General features: G+C 39.8%; 1 protein-coding gene across 1 annotated transcript in view; it reads right to left on the reverse strand.

Moving 5' to 3' along the window:
• Positions 1–12,743, reverse strand: part of CRYBG3 (crystallin beta-gamma domain containing 3) — an 80,848-nt gene that overhangs the window by 46,186 nt on the left and 21,919 nt on the right. Inside the window, exon 3 of the mRNA XM_021550174.2 lies at positions 8,205–8,632. Coding sequence (XP_021405849.2) covers positions 8,205–8,632 — 428 coding nt within the window. The remainder of the gene's footprint in view (positions 1–8,204; positions 8,633–12,743) is intronic.

The following is a 12,743-nucleotide window of genomic DNA, read 5'->3' on the forward strand; positions in this document are numbered from 1 at the left end:
ATTTATTACAGATGATCAGACAAAAAAAAAGTACTCAGAAGATTTTTTTGCCTATGTGGCAACCGTTATAATTTCTCCCAATTCTTTTTGCTCTCTGTTTGCCTTCTGAGGGAATTTTATGCTCCAATTGACCAATTTGAAGTCAAAAGACTCCATGCCATTTTCCCCTTGGAGAATTGTGCACAAACCTAAATCTGAGGAGCACTGGCTCCAGCTCCTCTTCAGTAACAGAGCCCCAGCCTGTGCCAGTGTCTCCCAACAGGCAGCTCTGCTCTCCTGCAGGCTTCACTCTACCAAGACTTTTGCCAGTGAGCTCTATTTTCAACCAGAACCAATCTACCCTCCACACACAAGGCAACTTCTGAGTGCCTGACCTTTAATAAAGAATTTGCTCCTCAGCATATTATAAAAAATTTTATCAGCAGACCTTTTAGTCCTAATGCATTTCCTTTCAGAGCACACAGAAGCATATTCACTCTGAATGCTCCCATGCAACAAGAAGACATTAAAAAAATGAAAACCTGTGTTCCTGTGCAGCACCAGCAATTGAGCTGTAAGTCTTATGAAACAAATTTAGAAGCAGGCTGTGCCACAAAAAAAAGCCTTCTGAAAGTGTCACTGGAGACTTGTTTCATTTCTGATCACCAAAAGAATGTCAGTTCAGAATTTACCTTAAAAACTCTTTGCAAATTTTTTTTTAGCTCATGTGAGGATGCAGATGAAAGCCTGGTTATACAAAGAACCCAGTGTGCATTCTGTCACATATTTCAAATAGTAGGAGATTCCTTCTTTCCTGTCCTCACAGGAAGCTATTCAATTCCCTATAAAGCCTTAAATCAGTTTCACAAAAGACTTTGACAGCAACAAGAGAGGATGTCAACATGAGTTACGTTATATTTGTCAAAAGTAGGTGCTTGTAGATATTTCTTCTATTGTGAAAAAGATATAAAAAGTTAAAGGGAGACTAACTGAAGGAGAAGAGGGGAACCTGTTCTGACATCTTATATGACAGACATCTTGTGTAACTTACCCAAGTGGCAGTGGTTATAAAACAGTGTTGCTGATTTGGAAGGCCAGAAGCAGGAGGAAAGCTGCTACCTTAAATAACTTATTCCAGTGCACCCGTAAAGAACACTGTGTACATTTTTTCATGTGTTTGCCATCGAGATGGCAATCCCTCCAACCCTGTTTGTACCACACAGTAATGCAGAAAGCCCTATACTTTTTCCAAAAGGTGAAGGCAGACCACACAGGCCCCCAGCAATACAGCTCATCTGCACAGCAGGGCACTGCTGCCTAGCCTGATTCTTCCAAAACATGCCATGGAGATTTTACCCTCTTACCTCACTCTTCCAGATATTTTCTCCCCAGTGCAGCTTGCTTTTACAAGCATATCCATGCATGATTCCTCCAATCTCTTCTCATAGACCCCAGAGAGGGAGCTACCAGAGGAATCTGCAGGCTACAGGTTGAAAATCACTGATCTAGATTTGGTACTTGTGACTCCTAGCTACCCCTCTACAAACATCTTAAAATTACACTGTTGTTTATATTATTTTTTTCCACTTAGCTTTTATTTCACTGTTAGTGGAATGGTTAACTGTCAGCTTTAAAGAAAAATATGTTAAGGTACTTTATCTGCAAACAACTATCTTAAAGTCACTTTGAAACACCTTCTGGTGGAATCCAGCTTACTCAGCCAGCTGCTTTCTATGCTCATGTAAGGTATTAATAAATGGGAAAAATTAAAGACTTGCTGGAAAAAAGACTCTGTGGGCTAACTGAATAGTTGCCATACACAACTTAGATGAAAGAAATTTTTTTAGCCAGAGGGGATAGCTTCATGATTTAAATCTGCAGTCTAAAATACTTAGTGTCCTGAGACGTCACAATTTATGCTTGAAAAGGTCAAAAGTTTGATTGAAAAAAGTGATTTACACACAGTTGATTTTGCAGGAAATTTCAAAGCTAATGTTCCATAAGGGCAATTAAGAATCAACAACAATTTGAATAAAAGTAAATGCAGTCTCGGTGAACTTGGAAAGAATGTTTTTCCTTCCCCTTGCCCTTTAGGGTAGTACTTCTTGATTATCTCCCACATCTGGAAAAACCTATTCTTTGAGTCTGAAGGAAGAGAGCACACATCAAGGCTGACCCAAAGACCAGCACAAAGGGCCTGGGATCACTCCTAGCCCTTCCTTGCCCTATTTCCACAGTACCTGGCAGCAGCCAGCCTTCCTGCCCCATACCTGTGGGAACTGTCCTCACTTGCTGCCCCTCCATTTTCCTCTGTCCCACTCAAGAGGTTCAGGTGCCCAGGACTTGCCCCTCCCAGGGATCAGGGACAAGCAGAGCCACTGTTGCTTCTCACTGGGGTGGAAGAGTTGGGGACAGCAGTGAGGTCTCCCCTTAGTTTCTCATCTTAAGGCTGAAGAAAGCCACTGCTCTTGGCCTCTTCTGAGATGTAATGAAGAATCAAAGCCAGGACATTCTTTTACACTCTTTAAGCAAGAGTGCAGCTTCAGGTGTGGTAGGAAAAGAAAAGGGTTTAACTCAATTGAATACACTGCACAGCTGAACAACCCTACCAAAAAAAAAAGTTCAGTGGAGAAAACAATCCAGTGAATTAGGTTTTGACTTAATTTATTTAGCTCAGTTTTGCATCACACATCTGTTAAGAATTACTCTTAAAATATAAAATTTCATTCTTCAGAAACACAATAATCTTTGCTTTGGCACCAACAAGAACCTTTCCTTTGGACCACATGCCATCTCTGGGTAGGCACCCCTCTCTGGCAGGTAGAGTAATGCTTTGAGGTCTGCATTTCTCCGGATAGCACAGCCCCAAGAGTGGCCACTATCCACAGTTCACCCAGAAAATCAGAGGCAGGATGATCCTGCTCCTTCCTTGGGACAGCCTTCTAATTTTGGGTGGTATTTGGCTGACCTAGAAGGGTGGAGCTGCCCAGTAGTTTATGCCCCTCCTAAAGTGGCAGCAGATTACTCTCAGCAATGACTCCCTGTCCACCTGACCAGCAACAACTGAACACTGCATTTCCATGGCCAGAAGGCCATCAAAAGATCAACAAATCAACACCAACAAATGCAGGAGCAGCAGCTTCCCCACTTTTCCTCAGGAATTACCTGATCAGACCACTGATTGGAATTAAGTCACGAATTTCCATTCATTCACTCTTGATTTTCTGCCAAAGGCATCCACAGGGAAAGATGAATGTTGCTGCTACTGACTGAAATCAAAACCACAGTACACAACAATCTATCAGACAAATTAATGCTGTGTTTTGTTATCACCACAAGCCTGCCTCTGACAAGCAACACAAAGGAGAATTACAAGCTCTGAAACAAACCTGTTAACCAGAATTATGTAAACCTGAAGGATTTTATCAGATGTAGTTCTATCAAAATAAAAGGACAGGATTTGCTGACAGTAGCAAGGTGGGAAATACTAATTGCTAACACTAAAATACATCAATTAGATGCATAGCAATAGGTTTACTAGACCTAAAAATAAAATAAATAATAATAATAAAAAAATCCCTTACAGAACTGAATAAAGTGTAACATAGTAGAACTGTAAACACACTAAAATTTCATTCTCCTTAGGGCTACCTCCCTTCTGAATGAAATTGCTTGCAATGCTCTCACTAAGTTATTCCTGGTACCTGGCTCTTAGTAGGGTGTGAAATTTAAATGTATTGTTGGAGCATCTGCTTTGGAAATTACCCTCACCCCCTTTTCTACCTACAGTAAGAAAATCCTCGCAGCTGTGGAGTTCAGAGTTTTTTTCTCACATCCATATCTACAAAGTTAATAACAGAAGGAAGAAGATGGGATCTTAAAATACTTTGTTAAATTGAGGTATTACTATCTTAAGCAGACTATTTAATCAAAACATTTAGAGTAAGTAAAATTTTTATTTTTTTCTCTTCAGCCATGTTCAGCAATAAAGCTCCTCCTTGCTGAACTCCAGAAAAAGCTGTGCAGTTTCACAAGCACTATTGTTTTGCACACCACTATTTGTAACATCCACTTATTGTTAATGGATTAAAAAAAATCTACTGGAAAATAGACAAATGGCAAATAGTCAATAGAACAGATCTGGATCATCAGTCTTTGGGGCAAGAACAAAGGAAAACACTGAAGTTTTGTCCTCATTCATCTGCACAAGGTACCATCCATATCATCACTGGGACTCTTTGAGAAGATGGCAGCTATTAACTGCAGGAAGTCCATTCTCAATTTTGAAGCCAAATCACTGCTTTTTAGTGACAGGCAATATATATAAAAGTGAAAGAATTTTACATTATAGGAAAGAAAGACAATGGGGCAAATCTGTGTTTTATATTTGTCATATACTTTATGAAATTGTCATCTCTCTCATGTAGACTTTCAGCAATGAGAAATTGAGGGCGGGTGCACCCCCACTGTTCCATGGTTTTATTTTAAGGGCTTATTTCACCAGTTAAAGGTTGTATTTTAACATCATTAAGGAGTGCAAGGGCCAAGAGTAAACACAAAGATTTCACTTTTATACCTACCAGTCTGCCACAGGGGACCATTCTACCCAGAAGCTACCATCTTACTTAAGTAAGAGGGTTTTTCTACTCTAAGTAGCAAATACCCTACTTTGCAATTGTTTGCTCCTTTTCACTTCTTCAAAGTGAAGAAACCTTCAACCATCCCAGAGAAATGGAAGACTAAGGGATGAAATAACTGGGGACTTAAGCCCAAATCTCCTCACATCTTCTGTGCTGCAATTACTGTCCACAGTAATTGCTGTCTAGAGACTTTGCCAAATGTGTCATGGTTTGGTGTTTTGTGCTCCTCCTTTACCACTTGCCACTGCTGTGATTAAAGGAGCAAAAGCCTTTGAGGTACAAATTACCTCTGAGCCAACCAGCCAGGGTGATGGAGGAATAAATAATGTGACCTACACATTTTGACCCTCAAAAACATGTACTCCACAGACTGAGCTCATGAATTCCACTTTCCTTGGCCCAAGGCCTGGAAACTCAAGTCTTTCCCAAGTGCCAGACCTCCCACTAAGGGCAAAATTAACCTCAGTTTACAGGTCAGAGCACTCTGATATCCTTGTATTTCACCAAATACTGCTTTAAGGATATGAGGAGAATGAGGTTGTCTGAGTAGAGGCATCTGAGACCATCTGGTAGGTTTTTGAAATCTGAAAGTTGTTTGGTTTAGGCTTTCTTTTTTTATGCAACTCTAATGGGTATTATGCAATCTAAGAACCATCCCTCTTCCACTTATCATTGCAACCTCCTCACTAACCACAGACAGTCTCTAACACAGCATTTCACTGCAGTTTAGAATTAACAAATTCATTTACATCTTCCTCATGACAAAGGAAACTGCTGTAAGATTAATAATGCAGTGGTAACAAGGATTTGTAAAGCTCTCTTCTACATCCTGACTCTACAGGAAATGCTGAAATTGCAATTTAACACAACAATCCATGGAACCAATCCCTTTGGCTTACAATGGCTCGCTAGCACACCTCACATGTCTTTTAGGACTCAATCACTTTTAGGTTCACATCATCTTTGCTCTTTATGGTTTCCACACCTTCCTGCTGCTGTGTGCTATGCCTTTATCCCTCCTCCCCATCATTCCTCATGTGCTTGTAGCACCCACTCCCAAGAAGAGTCTCCAGCCAACTGGCAGCAACCAAGAACAGTTTAACTATGCTAATTGAATATCAGCTAGTTAATATTTAGTAAAAAACCCAGCTAGTATTGGAAAGAATAAACTACTCTACATCCTTTAAACTTTTATAAACTAAGAGAACAAATCCAGCATAACCACTTCCATAAAAGAAAAAACCTTTTCCTTGCTAAAAAAACCAGTTATTCAAACTTTTTAGAAAGGTAAACAATGCAAGCCTCTGCTTCTCTGCAGTCATTCCAATTTTTCTTTACTAATTGCTTCAGAAGAGCAGTTCACATTGTGTGGTCAGGCAGAGAAAAACATAATTAAAGTTACACAGAGATTGTCTAACTTGTTAGTATCCCAAGCCAAAAAGAGCAGAATGTACACTGTACTTTTGAGAATGAGCTTAAAAGACATAGAATGGTTTAGTGTTTGCCCTAATTTATAACAACTACAATGAATAAAAAACCCAACTTTTTAAATTGGAAGAAAAATTGTATTTTCCATAGAAAAGCTTCATTCTGTATATAGGCCAACCCACCCTTACCTCCAAACTGGCAATACACATTCTTTCATGCTTGCCTAGTCATGAGACACATGAACTAAAAAGAAAATCTACAGATTTTTTTTAACTAGAAGAAACCTACACTGGTTTGCAAAGATTATCTAACAATACAGGATGTCAAAGGATGGCCAATTGAAAAATCCAACTGTGACTTCAGGAAAACAAAAAATAAATCAAAAATTTCTCCACAGAGCAAAGAGGTCACTTCAGTGAGTTAATACCCACCCTTTCCAAACTCTGCAAACTTGAATAAATGCCTTATTTTATTAATCTATATTTATATGAAAAATTCAAAGAAGAAAAAGGGGAATGAGATCTATCTTACCCTGCAAATTGTGCACAGATAGTGAAGGATATACTACAGAAACAGCAAATCACAGCAAGAGACTGATGCAGCAACCCAGCCTGTCCAACAGGTTTTAGGGAATACAGTTTGCTCAGGAACCAGACCAAATAACACCACACTCCTGGGCTCCCCTGGGAACAGCTGAGGGGAGGAGAACTTTTCTCCTGAATTGATCAAAGCAGAGGTGGTGCTGAGCTGCAGTTTGGAAAAAGCACAGTCAGATGGGTGATACCATGATAAGAGTCTGGGATTAAAAACCAGTCGACCACGTCACAGACCAAACCAGAGTGCTCATGAGAACACAACCAGTATTAACTACTGTATTTTGAAGGTGGAAATACAGTTTTAACTTCACTCAAAAAGGTACCGCATCACCTATTCATATCCTGATCAGGCACTGCATTTATAACATAAAGCTTCAAATAATTATTCTGCCAAATGATAGGTAAGGGCAGAGTGCTGGAGACATCCCCAGTATGGAAATGGAATTCAACAAGCAGCTATTTTGGCTGTCTCTGACCTCCTACATGGAGATGAAACATTTCACATGCCACCAATAAACAAACTGAGCACAACTCCATTAATTAAAAAAAAATTAAAATTAAAAAAGGTGTTCTGAGCACATCCTCCCATTCTACAATGCAAGCAGGAGCACTGTGATAGACTTACTGGTTACTCCCAATCACTACTTTCTGCTTAAATTTGAAATAAATATTTTGGGCCATACTGAAAGCCTGAGTCATCATCACTTGTAGGTCCATTGTCCACAAACAAGTCCATGTTCTACACACCCATCACAAACTGGATAGGTACCACAGGCATACATTCCTACCTAACTCCAAATTCATGCTATGTTGACACACATGCAGCCAAATTTTCAACATAACATCTACAAATGATTTTGGAAAACTAATATCTATGTTCATGACAGTCACAAAGGCTTTTGTAATACACAGTGTTGACCACAGCCAGTGTTTTAACTCTTCTACTCTCAAACACACAACAGTGCCTTTGCCACCACTTTTTTTTTTTTTTTAATCTTTTAAAAATATTACAGAACTGTAAAGAATATTCCATGTTTTGGCTAATTAAAATTAAGCGTTTTACATAACCTTCTTTACATCACAGGAAAGCCCCAAAGAACTAGGGGGAAAAAATCACACAAGCAAAAATCATCCAGTCAAACTAGGAAAGATAATTTGAAAGTGAGAAAACCTTACTTGCACAAGTAAAATTATTGAATTGCTGAGATATAAAAAGAATAAACATTCAAGCCATTCAATCAAAACATTTATATAGGCCATAATATGGATGGAAATAAACTCTTTACACTTTTTTTTCTTAACATATGTGTAAACACCACATCTAGTCAAGAGACTTTTAAACAACTTATTTAAAGTTATATTTTGTTGCAGTTGACTTCTCCCATTCTCATTTATTTAGGGCATTTGCTACTGGAGTTTTGCACAAAGTCAAGTCAAGGACACTCCAACCACCCTTAGAAATGACAGAAATTTCAGTCTGTCATCAGAACTTGGTCAGCATAATTCTGTACACACACACACACAAACATCAACATATTTAATAATAAATTGCAAAACTTACTTTTCTGTATGTGAGGACTGTTTCCAGCCTCCTTGAAGATCCCCTGTGATATCTTTCCCAGTATTATTTAAGATGGCATCACCTTTATTTACAGAATCCTCTTTTTTTCTACCTGTAGTCTCTTCAATTTTTGGGTGCTTTGGCTGCATGTCCTTTGGAAAGGTATTTGTGCTCTGTAAATCCTTTTCACATCTGTTGGGTTCATCTTGGAAGGTAGAGGGTTTAGATTCTACTGAAGAAGATTTTGTTGCAATATTAAATAAGCTTCCAAGGAAATGAAAAAAGCCTTCTCGGGGTTGCTTGTCTTTATCAGATGTTTTGCTTCCAGGAGTCAAACTAGGAAGGCTATTGGCCTTTTTCAGCTCCTCCTGGATTTCAGACTTACTAAGTTCTTCTGTGGAATGGTTCTTCTCTTCATTTTGACAAGCCTAAGAGAAATACAAAAAGCACATAAAGATGACAGTTCCTGTCATTTTCACACATTCCCAAATTCCTTGATTTTAATTTGCACTTTTGCATTGTATTCCTTTCAGGAGATCTGTCATTTAAAAACGTTAAAGCCCACTGCTTGTTGTCTTCTCTTTTTGGACCAAAGAGGTCCCTATTCCACAAAAAGTAAAAAGGACTAACGCAGGCTAGAATATTCCCAAAGCACCTGCAGTGGGAAAAGATACAGGGCAGATGGCAACAATTGCTTCAAGTGACATCAAAAACACGGGGAAGAAGCAAGGAACAGTTATTTCACACTTCAGACTAATCGTCTCAGAAAGCATAGCTTCACAAACAAACCTCCATGTGCTTGTGAGAACAGTTTTCAGCTTGCAAATATAGGCAAGAACACCAGAGCCAAAAAACAACAGCCTTCCACACTTCTGAAAAACTAAGGAGAATCAAGAACAGAATTGAGATAAAACAAACTCCACTCACATCCCAGAGGTGAACTACCTTAGTTCAACCCTCTGGCCAGTTCTCCTTCAACTGCACAGCTGTTTGCAAATGGATTTGTTGTCTCCCACAGTCTCTAGCACTCTCTGCCAGATTTTCCACACAGCCTAAGCCCTACAGAGCATCAGCCCTGCACCTCTGACCTTCTGAACTGCCTATCAGCCCTATCAGTGAACTGAAATGAAGGAGCACCAAGGCAGGGCTTCATCTCATGCAAACCACATGTTCATATCTTCCCTCAACTCAGCTGAGCACCTACACCCAGAGGTAAGGCAAGCTCTATTCCTCGCCAATTTATGCCCTTGAATTTCCTCCGGGTCAGCTCCTCTCAGAGACCCAAGGACTCCTGTCCAAGCTCATGTTACTTCTGTCAAGACCATCTGCCCAAAAGGGTGATGCAACTTCACTGGAAGGCTTCACAAACACCACACATAGCCACATTTTCAGCTTCACAATCTACAAATGTGTTTTCTTCCTTGGATTAAAGTTTTCTGGGAAGCACCTCCCTCCCCCATCCCCACTCTTTGTAGTGGGTGCCATAGGCTATTGCTGCCTATTTTATCTTTCCAGTACAACCCTGTAATTTCAATTCCTGATTCAACCCAGTTCATTAACACAGATTAAAGTTACCCCAAGCTTTTCTCAGATGAAATCTATCCTGCTGAACAGGAGTGGGAAAGAACATGAACAAAAAGTCCTATGCAAATTTTAGTTGTGTCAACAATACATTTGGATAAGAGTAATTGTTTCAAATTGGGCAACACCTACACAGAAAGCTACTATTTCCACTAGGTGACCAATCCTATTTAAGATTACTTCAAGCTGAAATAAATCAGCAGACTTATTTGTTAATAGGCCACCTAGGATCATGTTAATGATGAAAAAAGTGTTTTAATGAACTCAGCTTCATCCTGAGGGAACAGCAATTTCTTAAGAACTTTCAAGATATATTTAGTGATACTGAAGCAGTGGTCTTTAAACTTCAAGCAATTCTTTTCTGCTCTTTAAATACAGTGCAGATGCAATTCCTTAATATTAGAAGATGCATGTGTTGAAAATGGAATTGTTTATCGTAATTGTAGGATAGAAATTGAACAGCTCTAATCTGTCCTTGAGAAATCCACACAACATCCATTTTCTTTGTGCAGGCAAGACACTTGTACAACCACACTGAACTTCTAAGTAAACTTTTAAAAGTGGGGTAAGTCAAACTCTGGCCTTTTTTCATCCAACCCGTGACAAACCCTGCCTGCTCCCCCATATACTTCTCTGATCAACAGCTGCATCACAAAGGGGTGCAGTCACCCCAGTGGGATCAGAGATTTACCACTTCACATGTCACCTCTACTCAAACTCACCCCTGGAAATGAAGATGCCAACATTGCAGCTTGGGGGATATGCCACAGCTCTGGCTGCTGTCTTCAGTATTAGACAAGTAACACCATGAGCCTGGAATGAACCTCTTAAATAATTGTCTTATCTCAGAGGAACTGAGTACTTTGCATGAGGAAATAAAAAACAGAAACATGACAACAAAAGAATTTCCAAAATTTGACGAGTGAATGATTCACCATGTCAGCTTCAAAGTTCTACTGTCATATTTTCTTCCTTCACTTTGACTAACATCTCAGCATTCTTCAATGCCAGATTTTAATTCAACTTTAAGTGAAGGAGGACATTTCTCCGTAGTTTTGTGATTTGTACCATTCACACAGATTTGTCTAATCTAAAAGAGTACCTCAGTGCAGGAAATGCACAAAAATCTTATTTTTTTCTCTGCACAACCCTTTTCAGCCATAAACATTTATATTAACTATTAAAATATCTATGACATAAACAACTAGATGCATTAATTATAAAAAAAATTGTTACATAAAAAACTTGACAACAGTTTAGTTTTATAAGTGTTTTTGTTTGTTGTTATTTTGTTTGTTGCGGTTTTGCCCATTTTTTAAAACCATTTGTATTCAGAAACTAGTGCAGGGTTTGGTTTTTTTCCCCTATTAGGAGCTGAGACATCAAATATAGTTAAATCTCTACATGTGAAAGTCTTCTCTGAGTAGCTCTGAGACATAACACTTGTAAAGACTGTGCTTCTTATTTGTGAGCATAATTTATGCCCTGCTTGAAAAGCTGTTTTGTAGTCTCTGCTTCCAGAAACAGAAATCTATTTAGACTTTCCTTCCTCTTTAATCTTCCTTTCTTTACTTAACTTTTGGTAAATCAAAAGAACAGGAAGCTTTAATATGAAAGGGTCCTTCCATACCTTTAACCATAAATAGCGTCTTGCATGAAAAAAAGCCACAGAGAACATTTACACTGTGCTTATTTGAAGATATATGTGGATATTAAGTTGTAACACAGAAACCATGCAAATTCTTCTTTCTTCCCTTCAATATAATCAATCCTACTCTCCATATATTCTCCCTCCTGCTCCACTTTGCCGTAAGAGACATCTTGAGCTATTGGTATTTCATAATTTGCACACAAAATCTCAATTCAAAGTCTGAAGCATTATACAAACAGCACTGTTCCTGCTGCAGATTTTGAAGTTTGTATTTTAAGATGGTGCCATATTCAAATGACTGAGACGAAAGCACAAGATTTTACTGTATGAAAGCCAGTAAGCCTCTAGCACAGCAGGACCCTTCAGGCACAAGTGCCTGATGAACACGCAGCACGGTGGCAATTCCACGAGCCAGTATCACAGAAACTTTCACTTACCATTCCCCATGCCTCTCTCCCAGTCTGTATCTGCCAGAAGCCCCTAGTGAGCACTCAGGAAAAAGCAAGAGCGTAGGGTTTATATAAAGTAATCCTTTCCATGGTACATCCCACCAGTTTTCAACAGTCAGGGCCTCTAGCAACCTTGACAGGACATTTGATTCTGTGTCACAATTAAGCTTGAGCAGTTTGATATTCACAGCACTGTAGGAATATCAGTGACTTTTGTTTTACTTACACTTCATGTCATCAGTAAAAGAAAAATAAATTTAAAAAGTCCTCTCTCTTACACTGTCACAGCAGTCTGAAGAGTTTCTCAGGTTCACCATGAAAACAGTGGTTTCTGGATGGAAACCTACCTGCCAGATCCCCTTTGAGATCCTCGCTGATGCAAGGAGAAAATTTTCTTGCTATAATGTTATCTTTCTGCTCCTCTTGTAATGAGCTGTCATGTCTTCCCCTGGCCTCCCCTTTCCCGCTCTCTGTGAGCTTTCCTGCTTGTGACATGCTTCATGAAGCTTTAATTAGCTTTTAGTCCTTTGGCAACTTGTTCCTCCGAGTTTCACTGAGCAAGCCCTGGGTAACCTGGCCTGACCTTGCAGCCGAACTGAGGCTGGGCTGGATGGCTCTGGGGTCCCTTCAGCCCGAATCATCCTACGGGCCCGTGCCCTCACGTGCCACGCGGCTGGTGCGGCAGCGCGCGAGACGAGATCACGGCTTCCATCGGGCGACCGCAGCGATGAGTGACGCTGTGTCTGGGCTCTGTGCTCCCATTTGCTGCACCGACACCTGCCAGCTGGGGCTCAGGGGACAGGCCCACCACGGCAGGATTGTTATCCCAGCCGATTTATCCAGCGGCAGCCGAGCGTG

This window comes from Lonchura striata, chromosome 2 (assembly GCF_046129695.1).
Source record: "Lonchura striata isolate bLonStr1 chromosome 2, bLonStr1.mat, whole genome shotgun sequence".
In the NCBI taxonomy this organism is placed as follows: Eukaryota; Metazoa; Chordata; class Aves; order Passeriformes; family Estrildidae; genus Lonchura; species Lonchura striata.